The 21681-nt window shown below is 58.5% G+C and overlaps 2 protein-coding genes across 3 annotated transcripts in view; one reads left to right on the forward strand and one right to left on the reverse strand.

Moving 5' to 3' along the window:
- Positions 1-1520: 1520 nt before the first annotated feature.
- Positions 1521-7687, forward strand: Tmem150b (transmembrane protein 150B). 2 transcript variants are annotated; one of them, XM_005413337.2, is made up of 7 exons: positions 1521-2509; positions 2707-2814; positions 2966-2989; positions 3119-3186; positions 3391-3518; positions 4650-4833; positions 7211-7687. In XM_005413337.2, the coding sequence occupies exons 2-7, from the start codon at positions 2747-2749 to the stop codon at positions 7675-7677; spliced, it is 939 nt and encodes a 312-aa protein (XP_005413394.1). In that variant the 5' UTR covers positions 1521-2509; positions 2707-2746; the 3' UTR covers positions 7678-7687. The 2 variants fall into 2 exon arrangements, with proteins under 2 accessions (XP_005413394.1, XP_005413393.1); XM_005413336.2 differs by having other exon boundaries at positions 1523-2509; positions 2966-3025.
- Brsk1 (BR serine/threonine kinase 1) overlaps positions 7666-21681 on the reverse strand; it is a gene marked incomplete at its 5' end in the record, with an annotated part of 18365 nt that continues 4349 nt past the window's right edge. Inside the window, 15 exon segments of the mRNA XM_013509249.1 lie at positions 7666-8320; positions 11012-11101; positions 12954-13152; positions 13810-13933; positions 14014-14062; positions 14503-14872; positions 15168-15228; positions 15389-15548; positions 15748-15845; positions 17056-17226; positions 17471-17502; positions 17963-18109; positions 19976-20044; positions 20124-20157; positions 20223-20339. Coding sequence (XP_013364703.1) covers positions 8163-8320; positions 11012-11101; positions 12954-13152; positions 13810-13933; positions 14014-14062; positions 14503-14872; positions 15168-15228; positions 15389-15548; positions 15748-15845; positions 17056-17226; positions 17471-17502; positions 17963-18109; positions 19976-20044; positions 20124-20157; positions 20223-20339 — 1879 coding nt within the window.

A 21681-nucleotide genomic window follows, 5' to 3' on the forward strand; every position in this document is an offset into this window, starting at 1 on the left:
CCAACAGGGATTTAGGGCAGGAGTCTCGAGTGGCAACAAGACAGACGGCTCTTTGTACCTGGAGGGGAGAGGAAGAGTTCATATGCTGAACATAATGGCTGTAACCCCTGCTACTTGGGAGGCTGAGGCAGGAGGATGGAGAGTTTCAGGCCAGCCTGGGCAATTTAGGAAGACCCAGTATAAAAAAACAAAACAAAGTACTAAGGTGTCTGTCAGTAGCGGGCCTGAAAATGCTCAGCTGACCATCTTCACAGCTGTGTGGCTTGGATGTGTGCAAGGGGTCACCGGACAGCGGGAGGGCGGTTACAACCAGATGGCTGTGCTCACATCAAGCCGCGCCTGGAGCAGGAGCCCTCTCTGCACTTTAGGGTTGGGTACGGAAGCCCAAGGAGCCAATACGTGTGAAGTGAGGGGCGCAGGCCGCGCAGCGCTGGGGCTCCTGGCCTAGGCCTGTGTCAGGCTTCACTACACAGCAAAAAGCAGCGGCTCTGCCCAGCCCTCAGCCTGCACGGAGCCCACGGCCGAAGGGCCAGGCACGGTTGCGCAATGACAGCAGTGCCAGGCTTCACTTTTATTTTCACTTCTCCCTCTCCAAAGGCAAGCCTGGAAACAGCTGCCTCTGGTTCTGATTTTTTTTTTTTCTTCAACACGGGATGGAACCCAGAGCCTCCACACTGTACTACACCTTTAGCCCTTTTTTTATTTTTTATTTTGAGACAGGGTCTCCCTAAATTGTTATGTTGCCCAGGCTGGACTCCAAGTTTATAACCCTCCTGCCTCAGCCTCCCAAGTGCTGGGATGACGGGCGTGTGCCACAGTGTCTAGCACCTCAGCTCTTGAACCTGAGGAGTGTGGGATTATCCCAGCTGTTTCCCTCAGGGACACACAGCTGAGTGAGGAAGCCAGGGACTCTGTTTCCTAGAGGAGCAGGGAGTCTCACCTGTCAAGATGGTCACAGCACCTCAGACCCGGGAGAATTAGTGAGAACCCATGGAGAGCACGGGACAGGGCCTGGGACCACAGGGGTGTTTGTGGTCATTATCCCCTTTCTCTCTGCACATCACCACTGTCATCTCCTCTTACTGCTCCCTGCTCAAGAACCTTCTGTGGCTCCCTGGTACCCTCAGGATAACATCCAAGTCCTTTACGGCATTAGAAACCTTTGGATTTTTATTTGTTTTTCACCATCCATTGCTGGGTCACAAGCATTTGTGGCATCCATTTATGCTCCTCTCACTTTCTCATTGTTCTCTCTGGGGACCCGGGAGCCTAAAGTCCTCCCTGCAGGGACTCTGGAAATTATTCAGCACTTAGGGCCTTAACCCCTAGGGTCCCTAAGGAGATCAGGGACTATTTTTTTGTTGTTGTCTTTTTCAAGACAGGGTCTTGCTATGCAATTCAGGCTGGCCTTGAGCTCACTTTGTAGCCGAGGCTGGTCTCGAACTCGCAAGGATCCTCCTGCCTCAGCCTCCCAAGTGCTGGGATTACAGGCGTGCGCCACCACGCCCGGCTGAGATCAGGGACTATTACTCAGCCGTTGAAAGGAACAAATGTGTGCTACATCACGGGTCCAGTCCGGGTTCCCACCAAGCTGGGTAACTCAGGCAGAAAAGGGTTTACTTTGCTCCCCAGTCCTGCCTGAGGTCGAGGGGCCACATTTGGCATTGCCTTCTAGTGGACAGGGTCCAGAGGCGACTCTGACTGGGAAAGGGGACAAAGATTTCCGACACCAATGACCTCGGCGAGGCTCCCTCCCAGCCGCAGGTGTCTGCAGGGGACTCGGCATGGCAGAGAAGGGAAGGCAAGGCACAGCGAGAGCCAGGGAGGCTGGTTGTGCGTCCCACCGCTGGCAGCGCAGGAGCGGAAACTGCACCCTGAAAGCAGGAATGGAACTGGAGGCCTGGACTCCTTGTCCCCAGCAGGTAAGGGGGCGTGGACACGGAGGGCTGAACAATAGGTTACTCCAGAAGGGACTGTGGGCCCTCGGGAGCCTCGGCCTCCAGGGAGGGCGGGGGCCAGCCTCTGGGAGGCTGAGGCAGGAGGACTGAGTTTGCATCCAGACCGGGCAACTTGACAAGACCCTGTCTCAAAATAAAGTACAAATGAAGAAGGGCTGGGGATGTAGCTCGGTGGGAAGGTCCCGGGTTCAGTCCCCAGGAGTAGCGGACGGCTGGGAGTCTAGAAAATGCGGAGCGCTGGAGACTCAGATTTCCAGGTCCTGGGGAGGGTAAGGGCGAGGAGTTTGCACGCTGATTGCGCACAGCTGGAGAGAGGAAGTTAGGGGCTCCCTGAAGTTGAAGAGCTGCCTGCTGGGTTCACAGGAGACAGGAAGTGGTGGCTTGGGGTGAGGCCCGTGGCAAGTGGCCAGTCAGACCCAAGGCTGAGCGGAGCACCATCCCTCTCCCGTGCTGGACTTTGCCTCTGCGGCACCGGGAAGCCACCTGCCGCCAGCCCGCCGCACCCAGCAAACCTTCCAGCGCGCTGCCACCCAGGCCCGAAGAGACGGGAGGTGATGGCCAGTGGGGCAGTGGGGGGCGGGCAGGACTGGAGGTTAGCAGGAACTAGGGAACAGGGAGAGCGCCTCCAGCTAGGGCAGGTGGGCCTCAGTCAGAGTCCCGGGATCGCTTCTGCCTGGAGCCAGTGCAGCCGGGGAGGCAGAGTCAGGCTGAGATCCCTCACACCTGAGCACCGGCTCCTTCCCTGCAGGCCCAGAGACTGCCCGGCCCTCCGCTTCCCGCAGGACAGCATGTGGGGCTACCTGACTCTTCTGCCCCTCTTCCTGGCGCTCTGGGCCATCGCTGGCGTCTGGATCGTGTGAGTGTCAGAGGCAGGTGTCCGCCAGGGTTGGAGGGACGAGGGGGGCAGAAGTCCAGGCTGGTTTTGTGTACAGAATGAAACGTATGTTTGCTTAGCAGAAGGGCAGACACTCTGCTCTCACACTCACTCTGCGTTCCTCCCACCTTAGCTTCGCCATCGCCGTGGCCAACAGGTCGGTGAACCTCACCCAAGGGTTCCCCTACATCAGGTAGTTGGGGTACGTGGGTGCCTCCAGGAGGAAGTGCTGGGCACTGCCTCGGAGGTGCCGCAGGGTGACCGCTAACTCCTCTGCCTTCCCCAGTATCTGCGGATCCTACCCGCCTCAGAGCTGCATCTTCAGCCAGGTTCTCAATGTGGGGGCGGCTCTGGGTAAGTATTCCCACCCCTTTCCAGGTACTGCCACCCCAAACCAGCCGGGTGGGGCCCCGCTCGCACCAGGAGTCCAGCCCCCCAGCCCTGACTCGGGGGTCCTGGCCCAGCCTCGTCCCTCCCAGCGCCCAGCCCCCCTCCTCCCGCAAGCCCTGCTGGGGACCTGGTTGGCTCCAGTCTCTGCCCACTTCCCTCTCCTCCCAGCTGCCTGGATCTGCGTTGTGCGATATCACCAGCTCCGGGACTGGGGCGTCGGCAGGCGGCTTAACCAGCTGACCCTGTGGTTCGGGCTCATCTGTGTTCTAGGCACCTCCATAGTAGGCAACTTTCAGGTGAGACACAGCGGGCAGGACACAGTGGACTACAACCCCGGCGTGCCCCGCGGCCGAAGCGCGCTTGCTCTGTGAGCCCGGTTCGCACTGCCTCCTGGGACTTGTAGTCCTCCCGTAATAGGCAGGCGCTGTGGGGCCAAGCCCGCTGCTGGGACTGAGCGTCCATCCGGAAGCCCTTTGTCCATTGGACCTTGTGGAACCCAAAGAGCTGCGAGGCTTTTGTCCCAGCCTCCTTCCCCATTCTCACTTATGATGAAATGACTGTGATTCCCCCGGTCTTGGAGTTTGACCCGCTGGGTGTGCACGTTCCCCTTGGCGAGGCAGAAGTCTTCACGCTGTGGACACATTCGCTCAGTCCCTGTCCACCAGCACTCCAGGGGGGCCGCCTGGCCATGTCCCAGTTCCCCACCAGCTGCTCTGTGCAGCTCCGTGCACCCTGGAAACCTTGGTGTCTGTAGAGCGAACGGACCAAACAATAAGAGGAATCCGACTTACTTTGCTATTTTATTGTACTGTCACACTGCTGACACCCAACCTCTCTTGCTGAAATAAGAGCTGGGGGTGACCCCCAGGGTGTTGAGGCAGGAGTCGGCCCCAGCTTGTTGGCATAGCAGTCCGTGGGTTCATGCGTTCATTCCTTGTCCCTCACCCTAGTACATGACATTACTTTGGAGCTTCCTTGATCACCCCTCCCAGAAATTTAATACTTAACTGCTTTAACATATACTGTGTGCTGTAGGTCATACACCACTGGAATATCTAATAATTTTTATCTTCCAAGAACCAGTTTTTAGCTGGGTGTGCTGGCACACACCTGTAATCCCAGCACTCGGGAGGCTGAGGCAGGAGGATCGATGCAAGGTTGAGACAAAGTGAGCTCAAGGCCGGCCTGAACTGCATAGAGAGACTCTGTCTCAAAAAGACACACAGACACACAGACACACAGACACAGACACACAGACACACACACACACACACACACACACACACAAACCAATTTTTATTCCCGGGGGGCAGGCTCTCTTTCCGCTTTGAGATGCAAGGCGTATTCCGCTCACGTTTGCTGAGCATCTACTTGGTGCTCCTCTCCCTTGCTAAAGTTTTCCTCATAACTCTCCTCCTTTCTCCCAGGAAAAGAACCAGAAGCCCACGCACCTGGTGGGGGCCTTCTTTGCCTTTGTCTCAGGCAACATCTACTTCTGGCTGCAGCTGGTCCTGTCCTGGCGGATGAAGAGCCTGCCCCAGCCCGGGGAGCCCTGGCTCCGGCTGCTGCGCCTGAGCCTGTGCGGCCTGTGCAGCCTCCTCATCGTGGCCAGTATCCTCCGGGGGTCGGGGTGGCTCCTCTCAGGGGTCAGTGTCCCGTGCCCTTGCTCTGTGCCGCGTAGATGTCCCTTCCCATCTCTGGGGCTCTGCCCCGGACCACAGCTGCCTCTTGGCGAGTGCTGACCTTCAGGCCAAATCCCCCATGTTAGTTGGGGGACGCTCCACTGGTTTCTTCAGTTCTAGTGCATTTTCCCCTCTTACCAGGGGCAGGCTGTGAGGAGGGAGTCAGCGGGAGGGTGCGCAGGAAGGGCTCCGCGGCGGCCTGGCCTGTGCTGACCCAGGACCCGTCCACAGTGGTGTCGGCTGCCCCATGCTGGGTTTGTGCAGGGGCTCGGCCGGGTGCCTTGCTGGGTCCGGTAGGCTTCGTGGTGACCTGTAGGTGGCTTGTGAGGAGACCAGAGTGCAGAGTTCCCAGGTGCCTGCTCCGGGCCTTCTCGGGGGTGACTTGGTAGTATCTGCACCCGGACCACTGGCAGAGGTTGCCGGCCGGAGCCAGCTGTCCAGTGTCTGCCGCACAGCACCACCGAGGCTCCCGCCCAGCTCCCCCGGAGCTTGGGTGCTGTCCAAGCGCGGGGCACCGCTGGCTGGCTCCATCCTCTCTGCCGCGGTCTCCACATCTGTGAGACAGCTGCCTTGATCCAAAGAGAGATGAACTCTGGCAGGTAGAGGAGAGAGAGGAGAAGCTGCTTCTAGTAGGTCAGGCTCGGCGGCCTCTCTTATTTGTGCAGAGTAGCAGAGGCCGAGGGAAGCCGAGGGGAACCGGGAAGGCCCAGCTGCAGGCAGAGTGGGGATGGTGATCTCATTTCCCCAACAACCAGGGAAGTCCCGCCGAAGGGGCAGGACTGGTCCTGTTCACCTCCGCGACTCCAGCCTGCGGGACCTGGCCTGTCCCTTCCAGCTGGCCAGTGGGTGGTGAGACGCAGCCGGCCCCCGAGAAGCCTCCAAATCAGCAGTGCTGACAGCCAGTTTGGAGCCAGCTGGGTGGGCTAAGCTCAGGCTGGAATTCCAGAGACCTGGTGGGAGCCAGCTGGTCCTGCTGCAGGCGCTGCTGCGGACCTGGCTGGGGCGTTGGGGGCAGCTACGTGTGGGAGGGAAGCCAGGGCTGGCGTCCAGTTCTCCAGGAGCACAGGAGAGAGCCGGGCTTCCGTGTGGGGCTGTGAGGTCTCCAGAGACGGGAAGGGGGCCCCAGTGCCTCTGTCCCTTGAGACCTCCGGGGCCGGGACACTTGTCCCTACTGGCTGGCACACAGGGACCTTAGAAACCCTTGAATGTATGAAATGGTGTCTAAACTGGCCTGGGAGGGGCGAGCTGGATCTAGGCTGGAGGAGAGTTGGGGAGGAGGGTGCTCCAGGGAGAAGTTCGAGAAATAAGTTGTGCCATGAACCCCTGAAACAGCTTCGGCCTGCCCTGAGGTCACAGAGCTCGGAGGATGCCTACGTTGCAGGGATAGAAAATGGTTTTTCTGTGTTTTTTTGAGACAGGGCCTCACTATACATTCCAGGATGGCCCGGAACTCACAGCCATCCTCCTGCCTCAGCCTCCTGCATGTTGGGATTACAGATGTACACTACTATGCCCGGCTTCTGGTTTTATTTTTTGAGGCACGGTCTCTCTGTAGTCCAGGCTGGCCTTGAATTAGATCTTTCTGCCCCAGCCTCCCCAGTGCTGGGGTCACAGGTATGTGCCGCCACGTCAGCTCAGAGAGAGGTTTGGAGGAGCAAGTCTGGGGAGCCAGGGAAGGGATGTGCAGAGAAGCGGAGTCCAACAGGGACAAGAGGTGGCCAGTGGGTGGGGCAGGGCGAGGGCGCAGGAACTCCCAAGGGTCTGCCGTAGCACCAGGTGATGGAGGGATTGCCTCAAAGGTGCACACGCCCTGAAAGAGGGGAGATTTGGGGGCACGGGGGGGGGGGGTGGGGGTTAGGAACTGTGACTGGAGGTGGTGGCAGTGGTGTCCTGAGGGATGGGTGGGGAAATGCCGGGACTGGGAAAGGTCAACTGGATAAGAAGCATTTTGGAGCCTGCAGTCCTGGCCCACGCCTGTCCTCCCAGCACTCAGGAGGCTGAGGCAGGAGGATCGCCAACTTGGAGGCCAGCCTGGGCTGGCCAGTTTGGAGCACACAGACCCTGTCTCAAACAAGCAAAAAGAAACCGTATTTTGCGATACCGGGGCCACACTACTAATGGCATCTGCACACGGGGAACCCTGGGGACAGCGGGCACCGGGGTGATCAGGGCCAGAACCCAGCGGAGGAGTGTGGGTTAGGGGCGGCTGCTGAGCTTGGGCACCCAGGCCCACCCTTGTCCCCCCGTCCCGGGAGCCCGCCCCAGGCCCTTCCTGGAAGCAGGTGGCCCTTGACCCCCGTGCCCAGTGATCGTCCTGCACCACTGGCCGCTGCGCTCCGCCTCTGCCGCCTGCGAATGGGCCTTGGCCATGCTGCTCTTCGCGCTCTTCGGCCTCTTCGCGGTGGACTTCGCGGACCTCGACGGCTGTGCCCTGTGCCTGCGGCCACGGCCGGGCCTCCAGCCCCCGCCGGCCTCCGCCACGCCCTCGCTGGCCTCCCCCACGTCCTCCCAGCTCCAGCTGTCACGGGCGCTCAGCCCCCACCTCCCTCACAGCGGTGCAGGAAGCGGGCCCGAGCCCCCAGGGGGCCCCCAGGAGGAACCACCAGGGGTCTCTCCCCCGCGCCCGGACGGACTGGGGCTACGGCTCACTCCTGCCCCGGAGCCTGGAGGACACGCGGAGCCAGCCCGGAGCCGGCACCCCTTGCCCGCCTGTCCGTGCCTCTGCAGTGAGGGGGCCCAGGAAGCGAGAGCCCAGCCCAGCTTTTGTCCCTGATCAAGGCTATTTATTATTATGTTTTGTTGTTGCCGCCGGCAGAATCAGAGACATGGACGCAGGCAGGATCACGCGAAACCAGAATTCCTTCCGGGAGAGCAAATCCGTACAGAAGGTCGTGGGGGTCGGGGAGGGGGGCGAGGAGGGGCCCAGGGAGGGGAGTTGGGGACGACACAGGGACAGAGGGCCCTGTCCGGATCTGCTAAGCCACCCCAACCAGCTCCCGTCCCTCCCCCACCCCACCCGCAGAGAGACTGATCAATAAATAAAATAATAAATTAATCAATAAATAAAATAGAAATAGCTCCCTGCCCCGTCCCCCCGCGCCTCCCCCCTTGGGCACGGCCCTGGAGCCCCATCCCTGCAGGGCAGGCCGGTTACCGGGTCCCCCCTCCCGATGTACTCCTTGGGCCTTATTTACAGATTCACAGTTGGGGGGCAGGGAAGGGGGTGGAGGGGGTCCCCTCCTTCCCTGGCCCCTGGGGTCAGGGCAGAGGGGCCCCGTTGGTGGCCAGGAGCTTCTTGTCCTTGGGGGGGCCTCGGCGGGGAGAGCCACCCAGCTCAGGGTCTGGGCGGCTGGGCGGGGGCTGCAGGCTTCGGGGTGGGGTGCCAGCGGGCCGGGGCTGCACCCCGTTCTTCTCATCTGTGCGGGACGGAAGGAAGAGTTTAGTGTGGGCCGTGGCACTTCTCAGAGGTCTGGGCAAGCCTGGGGTGCTCAAGCTTCATCCAAGGCACCTCACGCCCCAGAGGGGTCCGCGGGGGAGAGGCGCAGGTCACCTGCAGATGGGCTCTCCTGCAAGGGGCTGCATCAGACCCCTAGGACCCTGTGGCACTGGAAACCCAGCCGAGTTAGTCTGGGTGAGGCCTGGGCCCGACTTCAGAGGACTCCTGGGGCCGGCTGGGGGCTGGTGACCCAAATTCACTGCTAGGTTGCTGGGCGCAGACGCTTGTGCACAATGGGGCTGGGAGCCCGCTGCGCAGTGCTGGGGGTCACAGGCCCGCGCGGCCGGGTCTCCCTGGCTTGGCACCCTCCGGTGGGCCTGACTTCCCCCACTGGGACCACTTCCTGTCGGCGACTGCAGTGGCTGCTCTGGGGCAACTCCGCAGGCGCAGGCCCAGCTGCTCTAAGAGATGCTGACTGCCCTCAGGAGGGGTGCGGCCTGTCGCCAGAGCAACCGAGAAGGCGCTCTGCTTCCTGGGTGCCCGGTCTTGGTTTCCTTTCCTCCACTACTGAGGCATTGAATCCAGGGCCTTCATCCCACGCTACACCCCCAACCCTAGGGTCTCTCTACCTGGCTCAGGCTGGGCTCAAACTCAAGACCCTTCTGCCTCAGTCTCACAGAGTGCAGGGTTACAGGCGTGGGCCACATTCTCTGTACGAGGTGAGTGTCTAAGGCTCCTGGGGTGCCTGTTGGTTCTGCCTCTGAGGACCGACCTTTCGGGATCCCTGGTTGCTGAGGCAACGGGGTCCAGGGGGCCTAATTGGCTCCTTGGTTGCCCCTAGCAACTAAAAGGGAAAACAGGGTGTCTGGCCTGGGAGCTGTTGACATTTGGGACCTGGATGACCCTTCATGGTGAGGGGTGTCCTGTGAGTTACAGGGTCTTTCACAGCATCCCTGACCCCTACCTGTAAGATGCTACTGCATCCTTCTGCCATCCCCAGTTAAGGCAGCTTGTAAGCTACCCTGGCTTTCCTCACGACAGTCTGCCCTGCACCCTCAGGCTGTGGTTTTTTTCTTTTACCTTGCTTTTTTCCTTTTTCTTTTTCTTTTTTTTTTTTGAGACAGGGTCTTCCTAGGCTGACCTTGAACTCATAGAGATCCTCCTGCCTCAGCCTCCCAAGTGCTGGAATTACAGGCTTAAGTCACCACACCCAGCTTTCTCTTGCTTTTTCTTGTTACTCAGCCAGGGACCTGTGAAAACCTCCCCTGTGGGAAAGAAGACGGCTTGTGTGGTGATTAGGGTTAAGGACTTTAGCCAGAGAAGCTATTCTGGGTTATTTAGGTCCATCCAATTTAGTCTTACAAGGGCTCAGAAGAACTTTTCCAGCCAGGTAGGGTGGTGCCCACCTATAACCCCAGCATTTAGGGAGGCTGAGGCAGGAGGATGGCCAAGTTGGAGCCCAACCTGGGCAATTTAGCAATATCCTAGCTCATTTTTTTTTTTTTTTTAAAGGTCAGGGAATGTAGCTCAGTGCAAAGGCCTTGGGTTTAACCTCCAGGATTGGGGGAAGTGAAAGAAACTTTCCCAGCTAAGGTCAAGGCCAGCTCCTCTCCTGGGTCCCTCTGCCTGCGCCCTTTCACAGGGAGGAAGACAGTGTCCGGGTGGCCCTGGAGAAACCTCAGGGCTGACCGTGCACCCTGTGGGGTCTGCGCACCCTACAGGCCTGTTCCAGGAGAGGCTGCCATGTCTCAGGCTGCGCTATGGGCCAGATGTTGTAGCCCCCAAATACACATGCTGAAACCCTAGCCCCCAAGGTTGTGGTGTTAGGAAAGAGGACCTTTGGGAGGAGATTACTCACAAGGGTGGAGCCCTTGTGAATGGAATTGGTGCCCTTATGAAAGACACCTCACAACTGCGTGTGGTGGCACACCCTTGTAATCTCAGTACTCTGGGAGGCTGAGATAGGACGACTGCAGGTTCAAGCCCAGCCTGGGTATTTAGAGACTGTCAAAGTAAAAGTAAAGGGCCGGGGGTGTAGCTCAGTGGCACAGCGCCTGCCCAATAAGTGCAAGGTCATGAGTTTGATTCCTGGTACCAAAAGTAAATAAATAAATAAATAAATGATAAAGCAAGGGCTGGGGAGGTAGCTCTGAGTGAAGGTCCAGGGTTCAATTCCCAGTAGGTGAGCTTCCTGCCTGGGACCAGCAAGAAGGTGCCTACTCTAAACCAACTGAATGCTGGGGCTTCCTCGACCTTGGACCTTCAGCCTGCAGGTGGTGAGCAATGCATTTCTGTGTGGTTTGTAAGCCATCTGGTGCATGGGTCTTTCCCTTTTTTTTTTTTTTTTTTGGTCCTTTCCTTATTGCAGCTAGAATGGACTAAGATACTTTGGCAACAAACGTGGCCATGGCTTGTTCTCTGCTTTGCCCCGTGGTTGCTAGGGACATTCGGCCTTAGCAACAGGTCCAGCTGGTGCTCGAGTTCTTGGGTGCCGGGGATATCTAAGTCCCGTAAAGAGGGCGATCAATTTGTCCCAGTTTTAGACCAAGTGTCTTGAATCCAGGCAGACCGGGATGGCCAGTTACCCCCCTCCAGAGCAGAGGCCTCTGGAGTCCGGCCTGCAGATCCCTCTCAGGGCCTGGACGTGGCCTGCGCCCGCAGCCCCACCCACCTGCCAGGGCTTGCACGGATGGCTGGTCGTGTGTGCTCAGCAGCTGTGCCTGGATTGTCTCCACCACACGTTTGAACCGACGGCTGGGACCTGGAGGGCAGTGGACAACAAACACACTGATGGCCAGGTGGGGGCGGGGATGGTCCTCGGCCTGCGGAGCCCGGCTCCTCCTCCAAGTGAAAGACTGCTCCTCTGGGGCTCAGTTTCCCCAGTGCTGGTGGAGCTGGCATCAATCAATGGTTTACAAATGATCTTCCCATTGGTATTTAAGAAACACCCTAGCTGGGCGTGGTGGTGCATGCCTGTAATCCCAGCAGCACTCAGGAGGCTGAGGCAGGACTGCTGTGAGCTCAAGGCCAACCCGGCCTACATAGTGAGGCCCCTGCCTCCAAAAAACAAGATGAGTGGGCTGGGGATGTGGCTCAGTGGTAGAGTTTTTCCCTTGCATGCGTGAGGCCATGGGTTCGGATCCCCAGCACCACACATACACAAAAGAAATTGAACAGGGCTGGGGAGACCGCTCAGCGGCACAGCGCCTGCCTGGCAAGCGTGAGGTTGTGAGTTCAATTCCTGGTACAAAAAAAATTTTTTTTTTTTTTTTAAAAGAAACACCCAGAACTCAAGCCTTCAACTTAAACTAACAACAGATGCTGGCTTCTATTTACATAGAAGCTGTTAAGGGGCTGGAGATTCAGCTCAGCGGCACAGCGCCTCTGGGCAAGCGCGAGGTCATGAGTTTGATTCCCGGTACCAGAAAAAAAAAAAAAAAAAAAAAACCCATACATAGAAGCTGTTGCTTTTCCTTTCTAGTCGAGGCTGTGAAGAGCCAGAGATGTAAACGAAAACAAAAGTGAGAAAAAAACATCTTAGAATGGAGAAAGGTCTGCTCTGGGAGGCTGAGGTAGGAGAGCACAAGTTCAAGCCCAATTTGGACAACTTAATGAGATCTTGTCTCAAAAAAATAAAACAAAAAAGGGCTGGTGATGTCACCCCGTGCAAAGGCCCTGGGCTCAATCCCCTCCTTAGTGCCCCCCCCAAGAGAAAAGTCTTTGTTTGTTTTGTTTTTCTTCCGGTACCAGGAATCGAACTCGAGACCTTGCGCTTGCCAGGCAGGCACTTTGCCACTGAGCTAACTTCCCAGCCCCGAGAGAAAAGTCTTTGTTATTAATCTTTAAGGGGGAGAATAAAAAGAACCCTAAAAAAATAAATAAATAAAAAGAACCCTAATTTGTTTGAGTGAAGGAACACCCGTTTCACTGCAGCCTGCTTTAGAAACCCTCAGAACAAGCTCATCTCCTGACGGTGACATAATAAGATCAGTGACAAAGGGCAAAAGCAGAGGAGTCCCTTGTTATTCAAAGGCCCACTAGCAGGTTCAGGTACCAAGGAGAATTAGAAGCAAGGAATTCCTGTGGTTTTTATCTCTTGTGCCAACTATTGATTCGCTGTGGCTGCTTGATGTTAAAGTTGCTGCAGCAGCAGCTGAGCTCAGCAGGGAGAAATGCTGTAATTGATTGGTGATGTCTGCTCTGGGCAGAGAACTGATATCTGAGGACATACTGTGCTTGTCTTTGCCCTTCTCATCTAAGGTGAAATGAAAGTAGCAAGAGGAACTCTGCTGTCCCCTGTGAGGGCAAAAGGCCTAGGTTGACCCTAGTTTTGCCATGGTTTACTGTGTGATTATGGTCAAGCCCATCCACCTCCCCAGGACTGTTTTTGTTTTCTTTTGTAAAGTGGGTGGTTATCCACACCTCAGAGGCTCCTTGGAATAACGCTGTTTATATGATCAATGCCCACAGAAGACGGGGGATGGAAGGGATGTGCGGGTCTGTGTGAGGAGGGGGCTCACAGAGCTGGCACCGGCTGAATACCATCTCCCCGGCCTGGCTGCCCGCCTGGGGGCCTCCAACACCCCGGGGGACAGTCTAGTCAGCACACTCACCAGAGATGAGAGTAAAGGTGACGGAGTAGATGCCACCTCCACTGCTGCCGTCCCGGCGGGGGGAGGGCTCAGGGCCCTCAGAGGAGCTGATGTCCACCTGGAAGCGGACAGGCTTCTGGAAGACGGAGGGGCCGCCGCTGGCCTTGTACTCAGCCCTGAAGCTGGTCTGTGACAGCACGCTGTGACTCAGGCTGGGGATCTGAAAGGTGGGGGCTCGGTTTAGTGAGGGACTCTAGGGTGGAGCGGATGACCGCCCTGCAACTGGCTCTGCCCAGGGAACTCTAAATCTCATCAGCCACTGGGGGAAGCGGGAGAAAAGGCCTCGGGAGGCCCCGGTGCGCGGGACTTGTAGTTTCTCTTGCCCTACAACAAAGACGTGGGATCAGAGGAGTGGCTGCACTAGTGAAACCCAACTTTGGGAGGACTCCGACAGCTACCCGACAGCACCAGGCCGCAGGACCCCGTGACACCTGCCTCCCTCCCTCCTCTCGGCCCATCTACAACCACAGGGCCCAGCACCCACGTCCCCTCGGCCCTACAGCACAGCGGCACAGGCCCAGCTACAGGCAGCCCTACAGCCTGCTGGCGAAAGCAGCGCCTTCTGCCATCTCTGACGCGGCGGCAGGGAAACGGCAACTCACCCACCCTTCGCTTACACCTGGGAACCTCTCTGAGGATTGTATTTCTCCGCCCCCAGCCCCTGGGAAAGGAACCCTTTCCTGCCTCCCTGCCCAGATGGGGACTGAAAAATCACGCAGCCTGTGAACCCCAGGGGAAGCCCGGCCAGGCCACGGTGGCGAGGTGCTGAGCTCTGCAGCTCTCTGTGGCCAGAGTCGAGGGGTCGCTGGCTCCTCACCGACAGGAAGGCGTGGACAATGTCCGCTTTGATGCTGCTGAGCGGTTTGTCCTTGAGCACGAGGAATATTTGTTCTTCTTTGTCCAGGGAGATGAAGTTCCCAAACCAGGAGCGTTTGGCCAGTCTGGGAGGGAGGGACGGCGGGGGGTCAGGAGGGAGGGGGGGGACTCCCCTTCCCCCCTCTTCCCTTCCTACGCCACTCACTCTGGAGAGGACTCTGGTGTCAAACTGGACATCTCCTCCGCGGTGGGGACTGGGTTGAGGGGGAAGAGAACACGGTCAACACCTGTCCATCATGCTACAGGCCGGGAGTCATCTCCTTCCCCGGGTTCCTGACGCTAGTGAGTTCCTCCTGCATCCCAGCTGGTGAACCCAATGGCAGGGGGCTTACCTCCCTAGGGCAGCCGGATTCGGCCGCGCCCCTGGGACATTACGGACCAATGGGAGGTGACGGACAGCCAGCGGGGGCGTGGCTTAGGGTGGGTTCCTCCTCCAGAGCTCGAGGCTCAGCTCCCTGCCTGACACCTGCAGCTGCGCCTGCACCCGCCCAGTGCTTCTCTGTCTCTGAGGGTGTGGGAAGCCAGTCTCTCTCCTAGCAGAAGGCCCGCAGGGACTGCCCGGGATCCAGAAATGGAGCGCTCTCCCCAAGTCAGGACTCAGAAGCCCTTGCACCCCAAGCCCCATCCTCCGTACCCTGCATCTTGCGCCGGTGGAAGCGAGGGGAGCCCAGGAAGCTGTTGCGGATGGAGTTGAGCCGACTCCTCCAGGCGGCTCCCCCGACGCCACCGCCGGGGCTGGGGGGCGGCGTCGTCCCCGGGGTCCCCGTGGGGCTGGCCCGGGGCGTGTGCAGGGGCGAGTGCAAGGGGGTCCCTCCGGAGGAACGCGGGGAGCCTGGGGGTCCGGGCAGGGGTGTGGAGCGGGCGCTGGGGGGCGGGGGCTGCTCCCCGGCGCCCCCGCCTCTGGGGCCGCGAGAAGGTAGCGTCTGCGTTTTAGACGTCGGGGAGCCCCCGCCTCGGGCCTCATCTACAGCCCCCGGTTCCGGCGAGAAGGAAAACACCGGACTCTGCGGAGGAGCGGGCAAGGTGAGGGTGGACTACAACTCCCAGGAGGCTCTGCACGAGACGCCCTCGCAGGCTCGCGGGGGCTGGCCCCGAAGCATGCTGGAACTTGTAGTGCAGTCAGTCCCCTTCTAGCCCAGGTTTAGGGGCACAGGCTGTCTGCACTGCGCCCGGAATGGGCTTCTGTTTTCAGCGCTGGGGATGGAAGCCAGGGCTTCATGCAACCCGGTCAAGCGCTCCACCCCTGAGGCACATCCCAAGCCCCCAGGCCTCTTTAATTCTCTGAGGAGCTGGCCTTACCCTTGGGCTGCTTAGAGGGCTGGAAGAGAGGCCGGTGGAGGCGCCACTGACGCTTCGGGATCTGTGTCCAGGAGAGATTTTTTAAAATCAGTGGGGAGGGCTTCAAAAGTCTTCCGGCCGAGGAATGCTCCCGGGCAGGGGAAGCGACTCACCCCCAACATACAGCACACGAGGTTGGGCGGGGACTAGAACCGGTGCTCCCGGCGCACCGGGGCACTCACCTCTGGCTGTGCTGGGCCATCTCCAACGCCCGGCGCGTGGGCACCGGGGAGCCACCACCGCCGGCGTCCGTGATGCTCAGGACTTCCATGGATTTGCGCTCGGGCCGCCGCTTCCCGTGGCGGCTCAGCATAGGGGAATCCACCCGCTTCCGAGGTGGGTCTGAGGGCCGAGAGTTCCACCCGGTCAGCGGACGGTCTGCCCCGCCGCACGCTGCGCTGCACAACTGCCTCACAGACTGCACAGACGGGGAAACTGAGGCCCGGGGCATGGCGGGGCCTGACGAACCCCCAGCTGTCTAAAGCCAGTGGACAGGGCCGACGCCTTCCTTCCGCCGGCACCCTGGGTCTAGGAATCTCACCAACATCATTCCGGGGTGGCAGGTCCTGGTCTTCACAGCTGGGATACCGCTCCTTCCGGTCCAAAAGCAGGTAGTAGATCATCTTTTCCTGGTTCTCCCTGAGATGGGAACAGGGGTTGGGAAATCCAGGGCTGGCCGGAGGTCTCTCCCTCTCCCAGATGCTCTAGGGTTCAGGCCCACTCAGTAGCTCTGCCTGGTGACATTTTCTAGCTACCAAACGGTTAGTTTCCTGTGGTTCACAGTGTATCACAGCTTCTTTCTACTCAGTAATATCTCACACTCGGGGACCTACTAAGTACTCCTATGTACTTCATGAGGAACGCACTGTCCAAGCCTGCCTCAGCATCTTTTGGGTGTGGTGGCATAAGCCTGTAACTCTGGGAGGCTGAAGCAGGAGGATTCCAAGTTTTAATCCAGCCTGGACAACTTGGTGAGACTCTGTCTCAAAATAAATTAAACAGGGTTAGGAATTGGGTGTGGTGGAGAATGTTTGTGATCTCAACACTCTGGGAGGCTGGGCAGGAAGATGGCCAGGTGAGCTCAACCTGCAAATTTAGCAACTTAGAGTAACCTTGTTTCAAAATATCACATAAAGGGGTGTGTGTGTGAGTGTGTGTGTGTCCGAGCAAAGGCCCTGAGTTCAATCCCTATTACCACCAAAAATGAAAATAAAGTTGGGCATGGTGGCACACACCTATAATAGCACTCGGGAGGCTGAGGCAGGAGGATCGTTGCACGTTCGAGACCAGCCTGGGCTACAAAGTGAGCTCAAGGCCAGCCTGAACTGCATAGCAAGACCTTGTCTTAAAAAGAACAAAATAAATAAGTAAATAAATAGTTAGGGGCTGGGGTTTTAGTTGTTTTGGGGGTTTTTTGGTACTGGGAATCGAACTCAGGACCTTGTGCTTGCCAGGCAGGTGCTTGTGCCGCTGAGATATATCCCCAGCATCTAGGGGCTGGGGTGGGGATATATTTCAGAGGTGAAGTTTTTTTTTGGGTACCAGGAATCGAACTGACAACCTTGTGCTTGCCAGGCGATACAGTGCCTGCCTAGCAAGCGCGAGGTCCTGAGTTCGATTCCCGGTACCTAAATAAATTTAAAAAAACTGAGGATCCAGCTCCATGTAAAGGTCCCAGGTCCAATCTCCAGTACCGGTACGGGTAGGTGACGGTCTCTGCATGTTTTGAGGTAACGGTCTATGCGGGCGCGGGGCGACCCCTGCCGGTGGTTGCGGGAGCTGCGGCGCAGAGGACTGCGCGTGCGGTGTGGTGCGGGTGAGGGCCTGGGCGCGGGGTCGGGGGTCTTACTCGTCGCTGCGCAGCTCTCGGTGCAGCCGCTCACGGTCTCTGAAGCAACCCAGCGATGCCATGCTCTCCAGGACGTCGGGGTCCAGCTCTCCGTTGGAAGGCAGGCTCCGCATGGCTACCCTGCGGCCGGGGGCTGGCTCCAGGCAGGGGTCCGGCTCATGCTTCCCGCCCCTGGAGGGGGAAAATATCATGAGGAATCCCGCATCCTCGATCCAGCCTTCTGCATGCAGACTCAGGGTGTCGGGCCCACCTGCTCCCTCAGACCCGGGCTCCAGGTGCAGCCTCCTCCCCCAGGGCGCAGAAGCCAAGCCCTTAGGCCACTGTCTTGCCGGAACCCCTCCCGGCATCCCTCCCTTGGCATCTTTCCACCTCTCCCTCCCCCAGGGACCCAGGTGTCCAAGCGCCCCTTACTCACAGGTACCAAGGATGTTTCTGAATTTGCTCCAGCTGCGGGGCGGGGATAGAGAAGCAGAAATGAGGCTATATGCACATCATAGGCATGCAATTTAAGTTGGTGGGTGGCTTCACTTTTGGGGGACCCCTAGCCATCGGCTCCCCCCCAAAAAGCAGGATAAATTAGTATGTCTCCCCCTTGTGGCGGCTGAGCGCAGCGACCTGCGGCCCCACTGCTCGGGACCGCGGCTGAAGCTTCTCGCATGCGCAGTGGCATCCGGCTCAGCGTGCGTCCTCGCCCGGGGTCAGTCTGCGCATGCGCCCTTCCACTCCTGGGCCACCCGGGTTCCCCTCGCGCTGTTTGGAGCAGCAGGTTTTAGGGGACTGGGGCTGCTGCTCATCCGCGGCCCTGGTGACTCCAAGGTCTGAGGGCTGGACGTGAAACCCCTCCGCAGGACTCCCCAGGACTCCTTCCCCGCCTCTCACGGCGCCCCTGCCAGCCCCCCCAACTCACGCTGAGCCTCTTCTCCGGCTCCACCTCGATCATCCCGCGCAAGAGGCTCTGGCAGTCGGGGGGGATGAAGTGCGGCATGTGGAAGACGCCTCGCTTCACCTTCTCCAGCAGCTGGCGGAGGTTGTCGTCGTCGAAGGGCAGAGCCCCCTGCGCAAGGGGTCGCGGGCCTGACTGAGCGGGGTTCAGAGGCCGCGTGCACACATCTCACCCTCGCCACCGGACTCTCGCCCCCTTTCAGAGGCGGGGAAACAGGCATAGAGGGGCCCGGCGGCTTTTTCCCCTTTGTGGTGCTGTGCTTAAACCCGAGGTCTTTGCTCTGAGCTGCACCCCAGCCCTGCTTTATTTTTGCTTTTGGAGACAAGGTTTTGCTAAGTTGCTCAGGCTGCGTTTGAACTTGCGATCCTCCCGCCTCCGCCTCCCGGAGTGCTGGGGATACAGCCGTGTGCCACCGTGCCGGGGAAGTCCAGCCGTTTGCCCAGCTGCCTGGCACTCGCACGGAAGACGGGGGCTGATTCTCGCTCACTCACGCACCCACAGAAAGGGGAGCACCCCGGATCACCGAGCCCCGGCTCACACCCGCCGCGCTGACGTCAGGCGGACTGCAGACAACGGCAGAGACCCGAATGCTCCGAGCCCTGCCTCCGGGCTGTGTCCTTCTCAGACAGGGGGACACCACAGCGGAGGGCAGTCACGTGACGATACGGGCAGCGCCTGGAGCCCTGCGGCTGCAAGCCGGAGCCGCCAGCCGCCCGGCAGAGGGACGGGAGCCCAGCTGGTGGTGCCTGACTCTGGCCCCAAGGCTCCAGCTCTGGGACAGAACGCGCTTCTCTGGTCTCAGGCCACCCACTCTGTGGCCGTTTCCCACAGCAGCAGCCCTAGGACACCCACGGGGAGGGAAGAGTGTGGCAGACCGTGTGCCAGGGCCCCGGGGTGACGGGGACTGAGACACAGGGCTGGCAGGGGTGCCCCAGAGACAGGCAGCGGCGCCGACACAGTTGCAGGGGCACGAGTGCCAGGGCGAACGGCACGGTGCCGGCTGTGGTCTGCACCCTCGCTCTGCCGCTGGTGGCCGTGTGGCCTGGCTGGTTGCAGCACTCCTCTGGAAACAAGGGCGGTGCTGGCACTGCCGTGTCACAGCCCCGGGTCAGCCGCACCTGTGTGCCGCCTACGCATTCAACAGTCCACGGCACTGGAGCCGGGCAAACCACCTGGGATCTGCGGCTGGCGCACAGACGGCGGGGGCTGCGTGTGGCAGGGAGCCGGGGACAGCGCGTCCCTGAACGCTGGTCTTGGGGCCAGGAAGCCTGGCTTCGACTCAGAGCCCTGGGCTCCACTTCCTCTCCGCAAATGGATACAAGGAGCTGGGCGTGGTGGTGCACTTAGGTAGGCTGAGGCAGGAGGATCAAAAACTTGAGCCCAGCCTGGGCAACTTTGCAAGACCCTATCTCAGAATAAAAAATACAAAAGGGCTGGGGCTGCAGCTCAGTGCAAAGGCCTTGGGTTCACCTCCTGATACTCTTCCAAGGGCTTGGCATGTAACATTTGACTACAGGTACTATAAAAAGTCCCCCGCGGGAGATGAGGAAACTGAGGCCTGGGTGGGAAGGTGACTTGCGGGCCCAAGGTGAGGGAGCAGGGACTGGAACCCGGCCTTTGCACGGTGACTACAGAAGGTCGAGGCTGGGGTGTCCTCTACTGACCCCACCACGGGCTCTGAGCCCCGATGGCAGGGCCAACCTGGCCGCCTCTATCTCCTCGTGCTGGTCACTTGGCCTAGCAGTGAAGAGAGCCAAAGTTGAGCCAGGTACGGTGGCGCACACCTGTAATCCCAGCACTCTGGGAGGCTGAAGCAGGAGGATCCAGCCTGGACTATCTAGTGAGTTCAAGGCCAGCCTGAACTACATAGCAAGAACCTGTCTCAAAAGCCAAAAAAACAACTGGGAGAACTGACCCTAGAGGTGAGGGTGCTCCCTACAGCTCTGAGCTCCCCACCCCGCAGTGCAGGGGACCTACCACGAGCAGAGCGAAGAGGATGACCCCACAGCTCCACATGTCTGCCCGGCGGCCATCATATTTTTCTCCCTGGAAGGAGAAGGACCGTGGTGAGGTCTTCCCAGCGGCCAGCTGCCTGTCTCCACCCGCGGCTCCCCAGCCCACTCACCTTGATCACCTCGGGACACGCGTAGTGGGGGGACCTGAGGGAGACACAGCGGTGAGCCGCAGCCTCGCCCCCGCCCCGCCCCGCGCCGGCCGCACTCACCCGCAGCTGGTCTCCAGCAGGCTGTCGCCCACCTGCAGGGACGCCATGCCGAAGTCCGCGATGCGGATGTTGTTTTTCTCGTCCAGCAGCAGGTTCTCGGGCTTCAGGTCCCTGTGGCTGAGACAGGCCGGTGGGGTCAGCCTCGGCCCCCCAGCCGGGCTGGGCCCCCTGTCTATGACAATCACGGATGCCACGGAGGCCAAGGAAGCCCGTGCCCATTCCCAGCTCCCTCCTGTGTCCTGCAGACCCAGCCTGGGTGTTCTGTAGGGGATTCTACACACCAGGGTATTTTGTTTTATCCACAAGTATTTGAATAGGCACAAAATGAGTTCGGTTGTTGTTTTTTTTTTGGTAGTATTAGGGATTGAACCTAGGGCTTTTACACTGAGCTACATCTCCAGTCCCTTTTTTCCTTTTTTTTTCTTTTTGAGACAGGGTCTCGCTACGCAGTGCGGGCTGGCCTTGGGGACACCTTGTAGCCCAGGCTGGTCTCGAAGTTGCAACGATCCTCCTGCCTCAGCCTCCTGGGTGATGAGATTACAGGCGTGTAACACCAGGCTCGGCTCCAGTCCTTTTTTATTTTTATTTATCTTTTGAGACAAGCTCTCACTAACTCACTAAGTTGCCCAGGCTGGACTTGAGCTTATGATTCTCCTGCCTCAGCCTCCCAGAGTGCTGGTCTGAGAGGTGAGCACCATGCCCGGGTTAAAGTAGAATCTTTTGAGCTCTGTAGGACAAATGTGGAGCTGAGTTTTAAAATTATCAAAATGTTTCCATACTGATTATGTATTGAATGTACTAATAAAAAAATAAAAAAAAATGTTATAAAATTATTTTCCAGTTACATACATACAAATGTATATATAAATTTTTTTTGATACAGAGTCTCACTACATTCAGGCTGGCCTCAAATCTGCAGCGATCCTCCTGTCTCAGCTTCCTGAGTGCTGGGATTACAGGTGTGTACCAACATGCCTGGGTTTTCGTTGCTTTGTTTTACAGAAGATTTTACAAAATACAACAGCCAGTTTTGAGCTGGGCACGGTGAGGCATGCCTGTAGTGCCAGCACTCAGGAGGCTGAGGCAGAAGGATGGCCACCAGTTTGAGGCCAGCCTGGGCTATATAGTGAGCATAGTGAGACTGTGTCTCAACACACACACACAGCCATTTTTCACACGTAAATATGTATGAATAATTTGTAAGTACACAAAACTTTAAACAACCCATTGACTCTTACCAGCGGAATGGATAAACAAACTCTGGTGGATCTGCACAACTGAACTATAGTCAACAGTACCAGCAAAAAAAATGTTTCCATACTGAATCATTAAAAAATACTGCCATCCCAAGCTGGTTACTGGTGTCACCTCCAAAAACCTCCCCTCCTGGGCCAAACTCAAGATCTAAAGGTTAGGTTGGGGCTGGGGCTTGTAGTGCACGCCTGTAATTCCAGCACTC

This window comes from Chinchilla lanigera, unplaced genomic scaffold (assembly GCF_000276665.1).
Source record: "Chinchilla lanigera isolate Chin_1 unplaced genomic scaffold, ChiLan1.0 scaffold00166, whole genome shotgun sequence".
NCBI classification, from domain to species: Eukaryota; Metazoa; Chordata; class Mammalia; order Rodentia; family Chinchillidae; genus Chinchilla; species Chinchilla lanigera.

What these genes read in the sequence shown, in the direction of transcription:
- Tmem150b (XM_005413336.2), top strand. Translation starts at nt 2,747, where the DNA reads ATGTGGGGCTACCTGACTCTTCTGCCCCTCTTCCTGGCGCTCTGGGCC. An exon ending in ATCGCTGGCGTCTGGATCGT is followed by an intron (nt 2,815 to 2,965) that starts GTGAGTGTCAGA and finishes CTCCCACCTTAG; the next exon opens with CTTCGCCATCGCCGTGGCCA. An exon ending in CCATAGTAGGCAACTTTCAG is followed by an intron (nt 3,519 to 4,649) that starts GTGAGACACAGC and finishes CCTTTCTCCCAG; the next exon opens with GAAAAGAACCAGAAGCCCAC.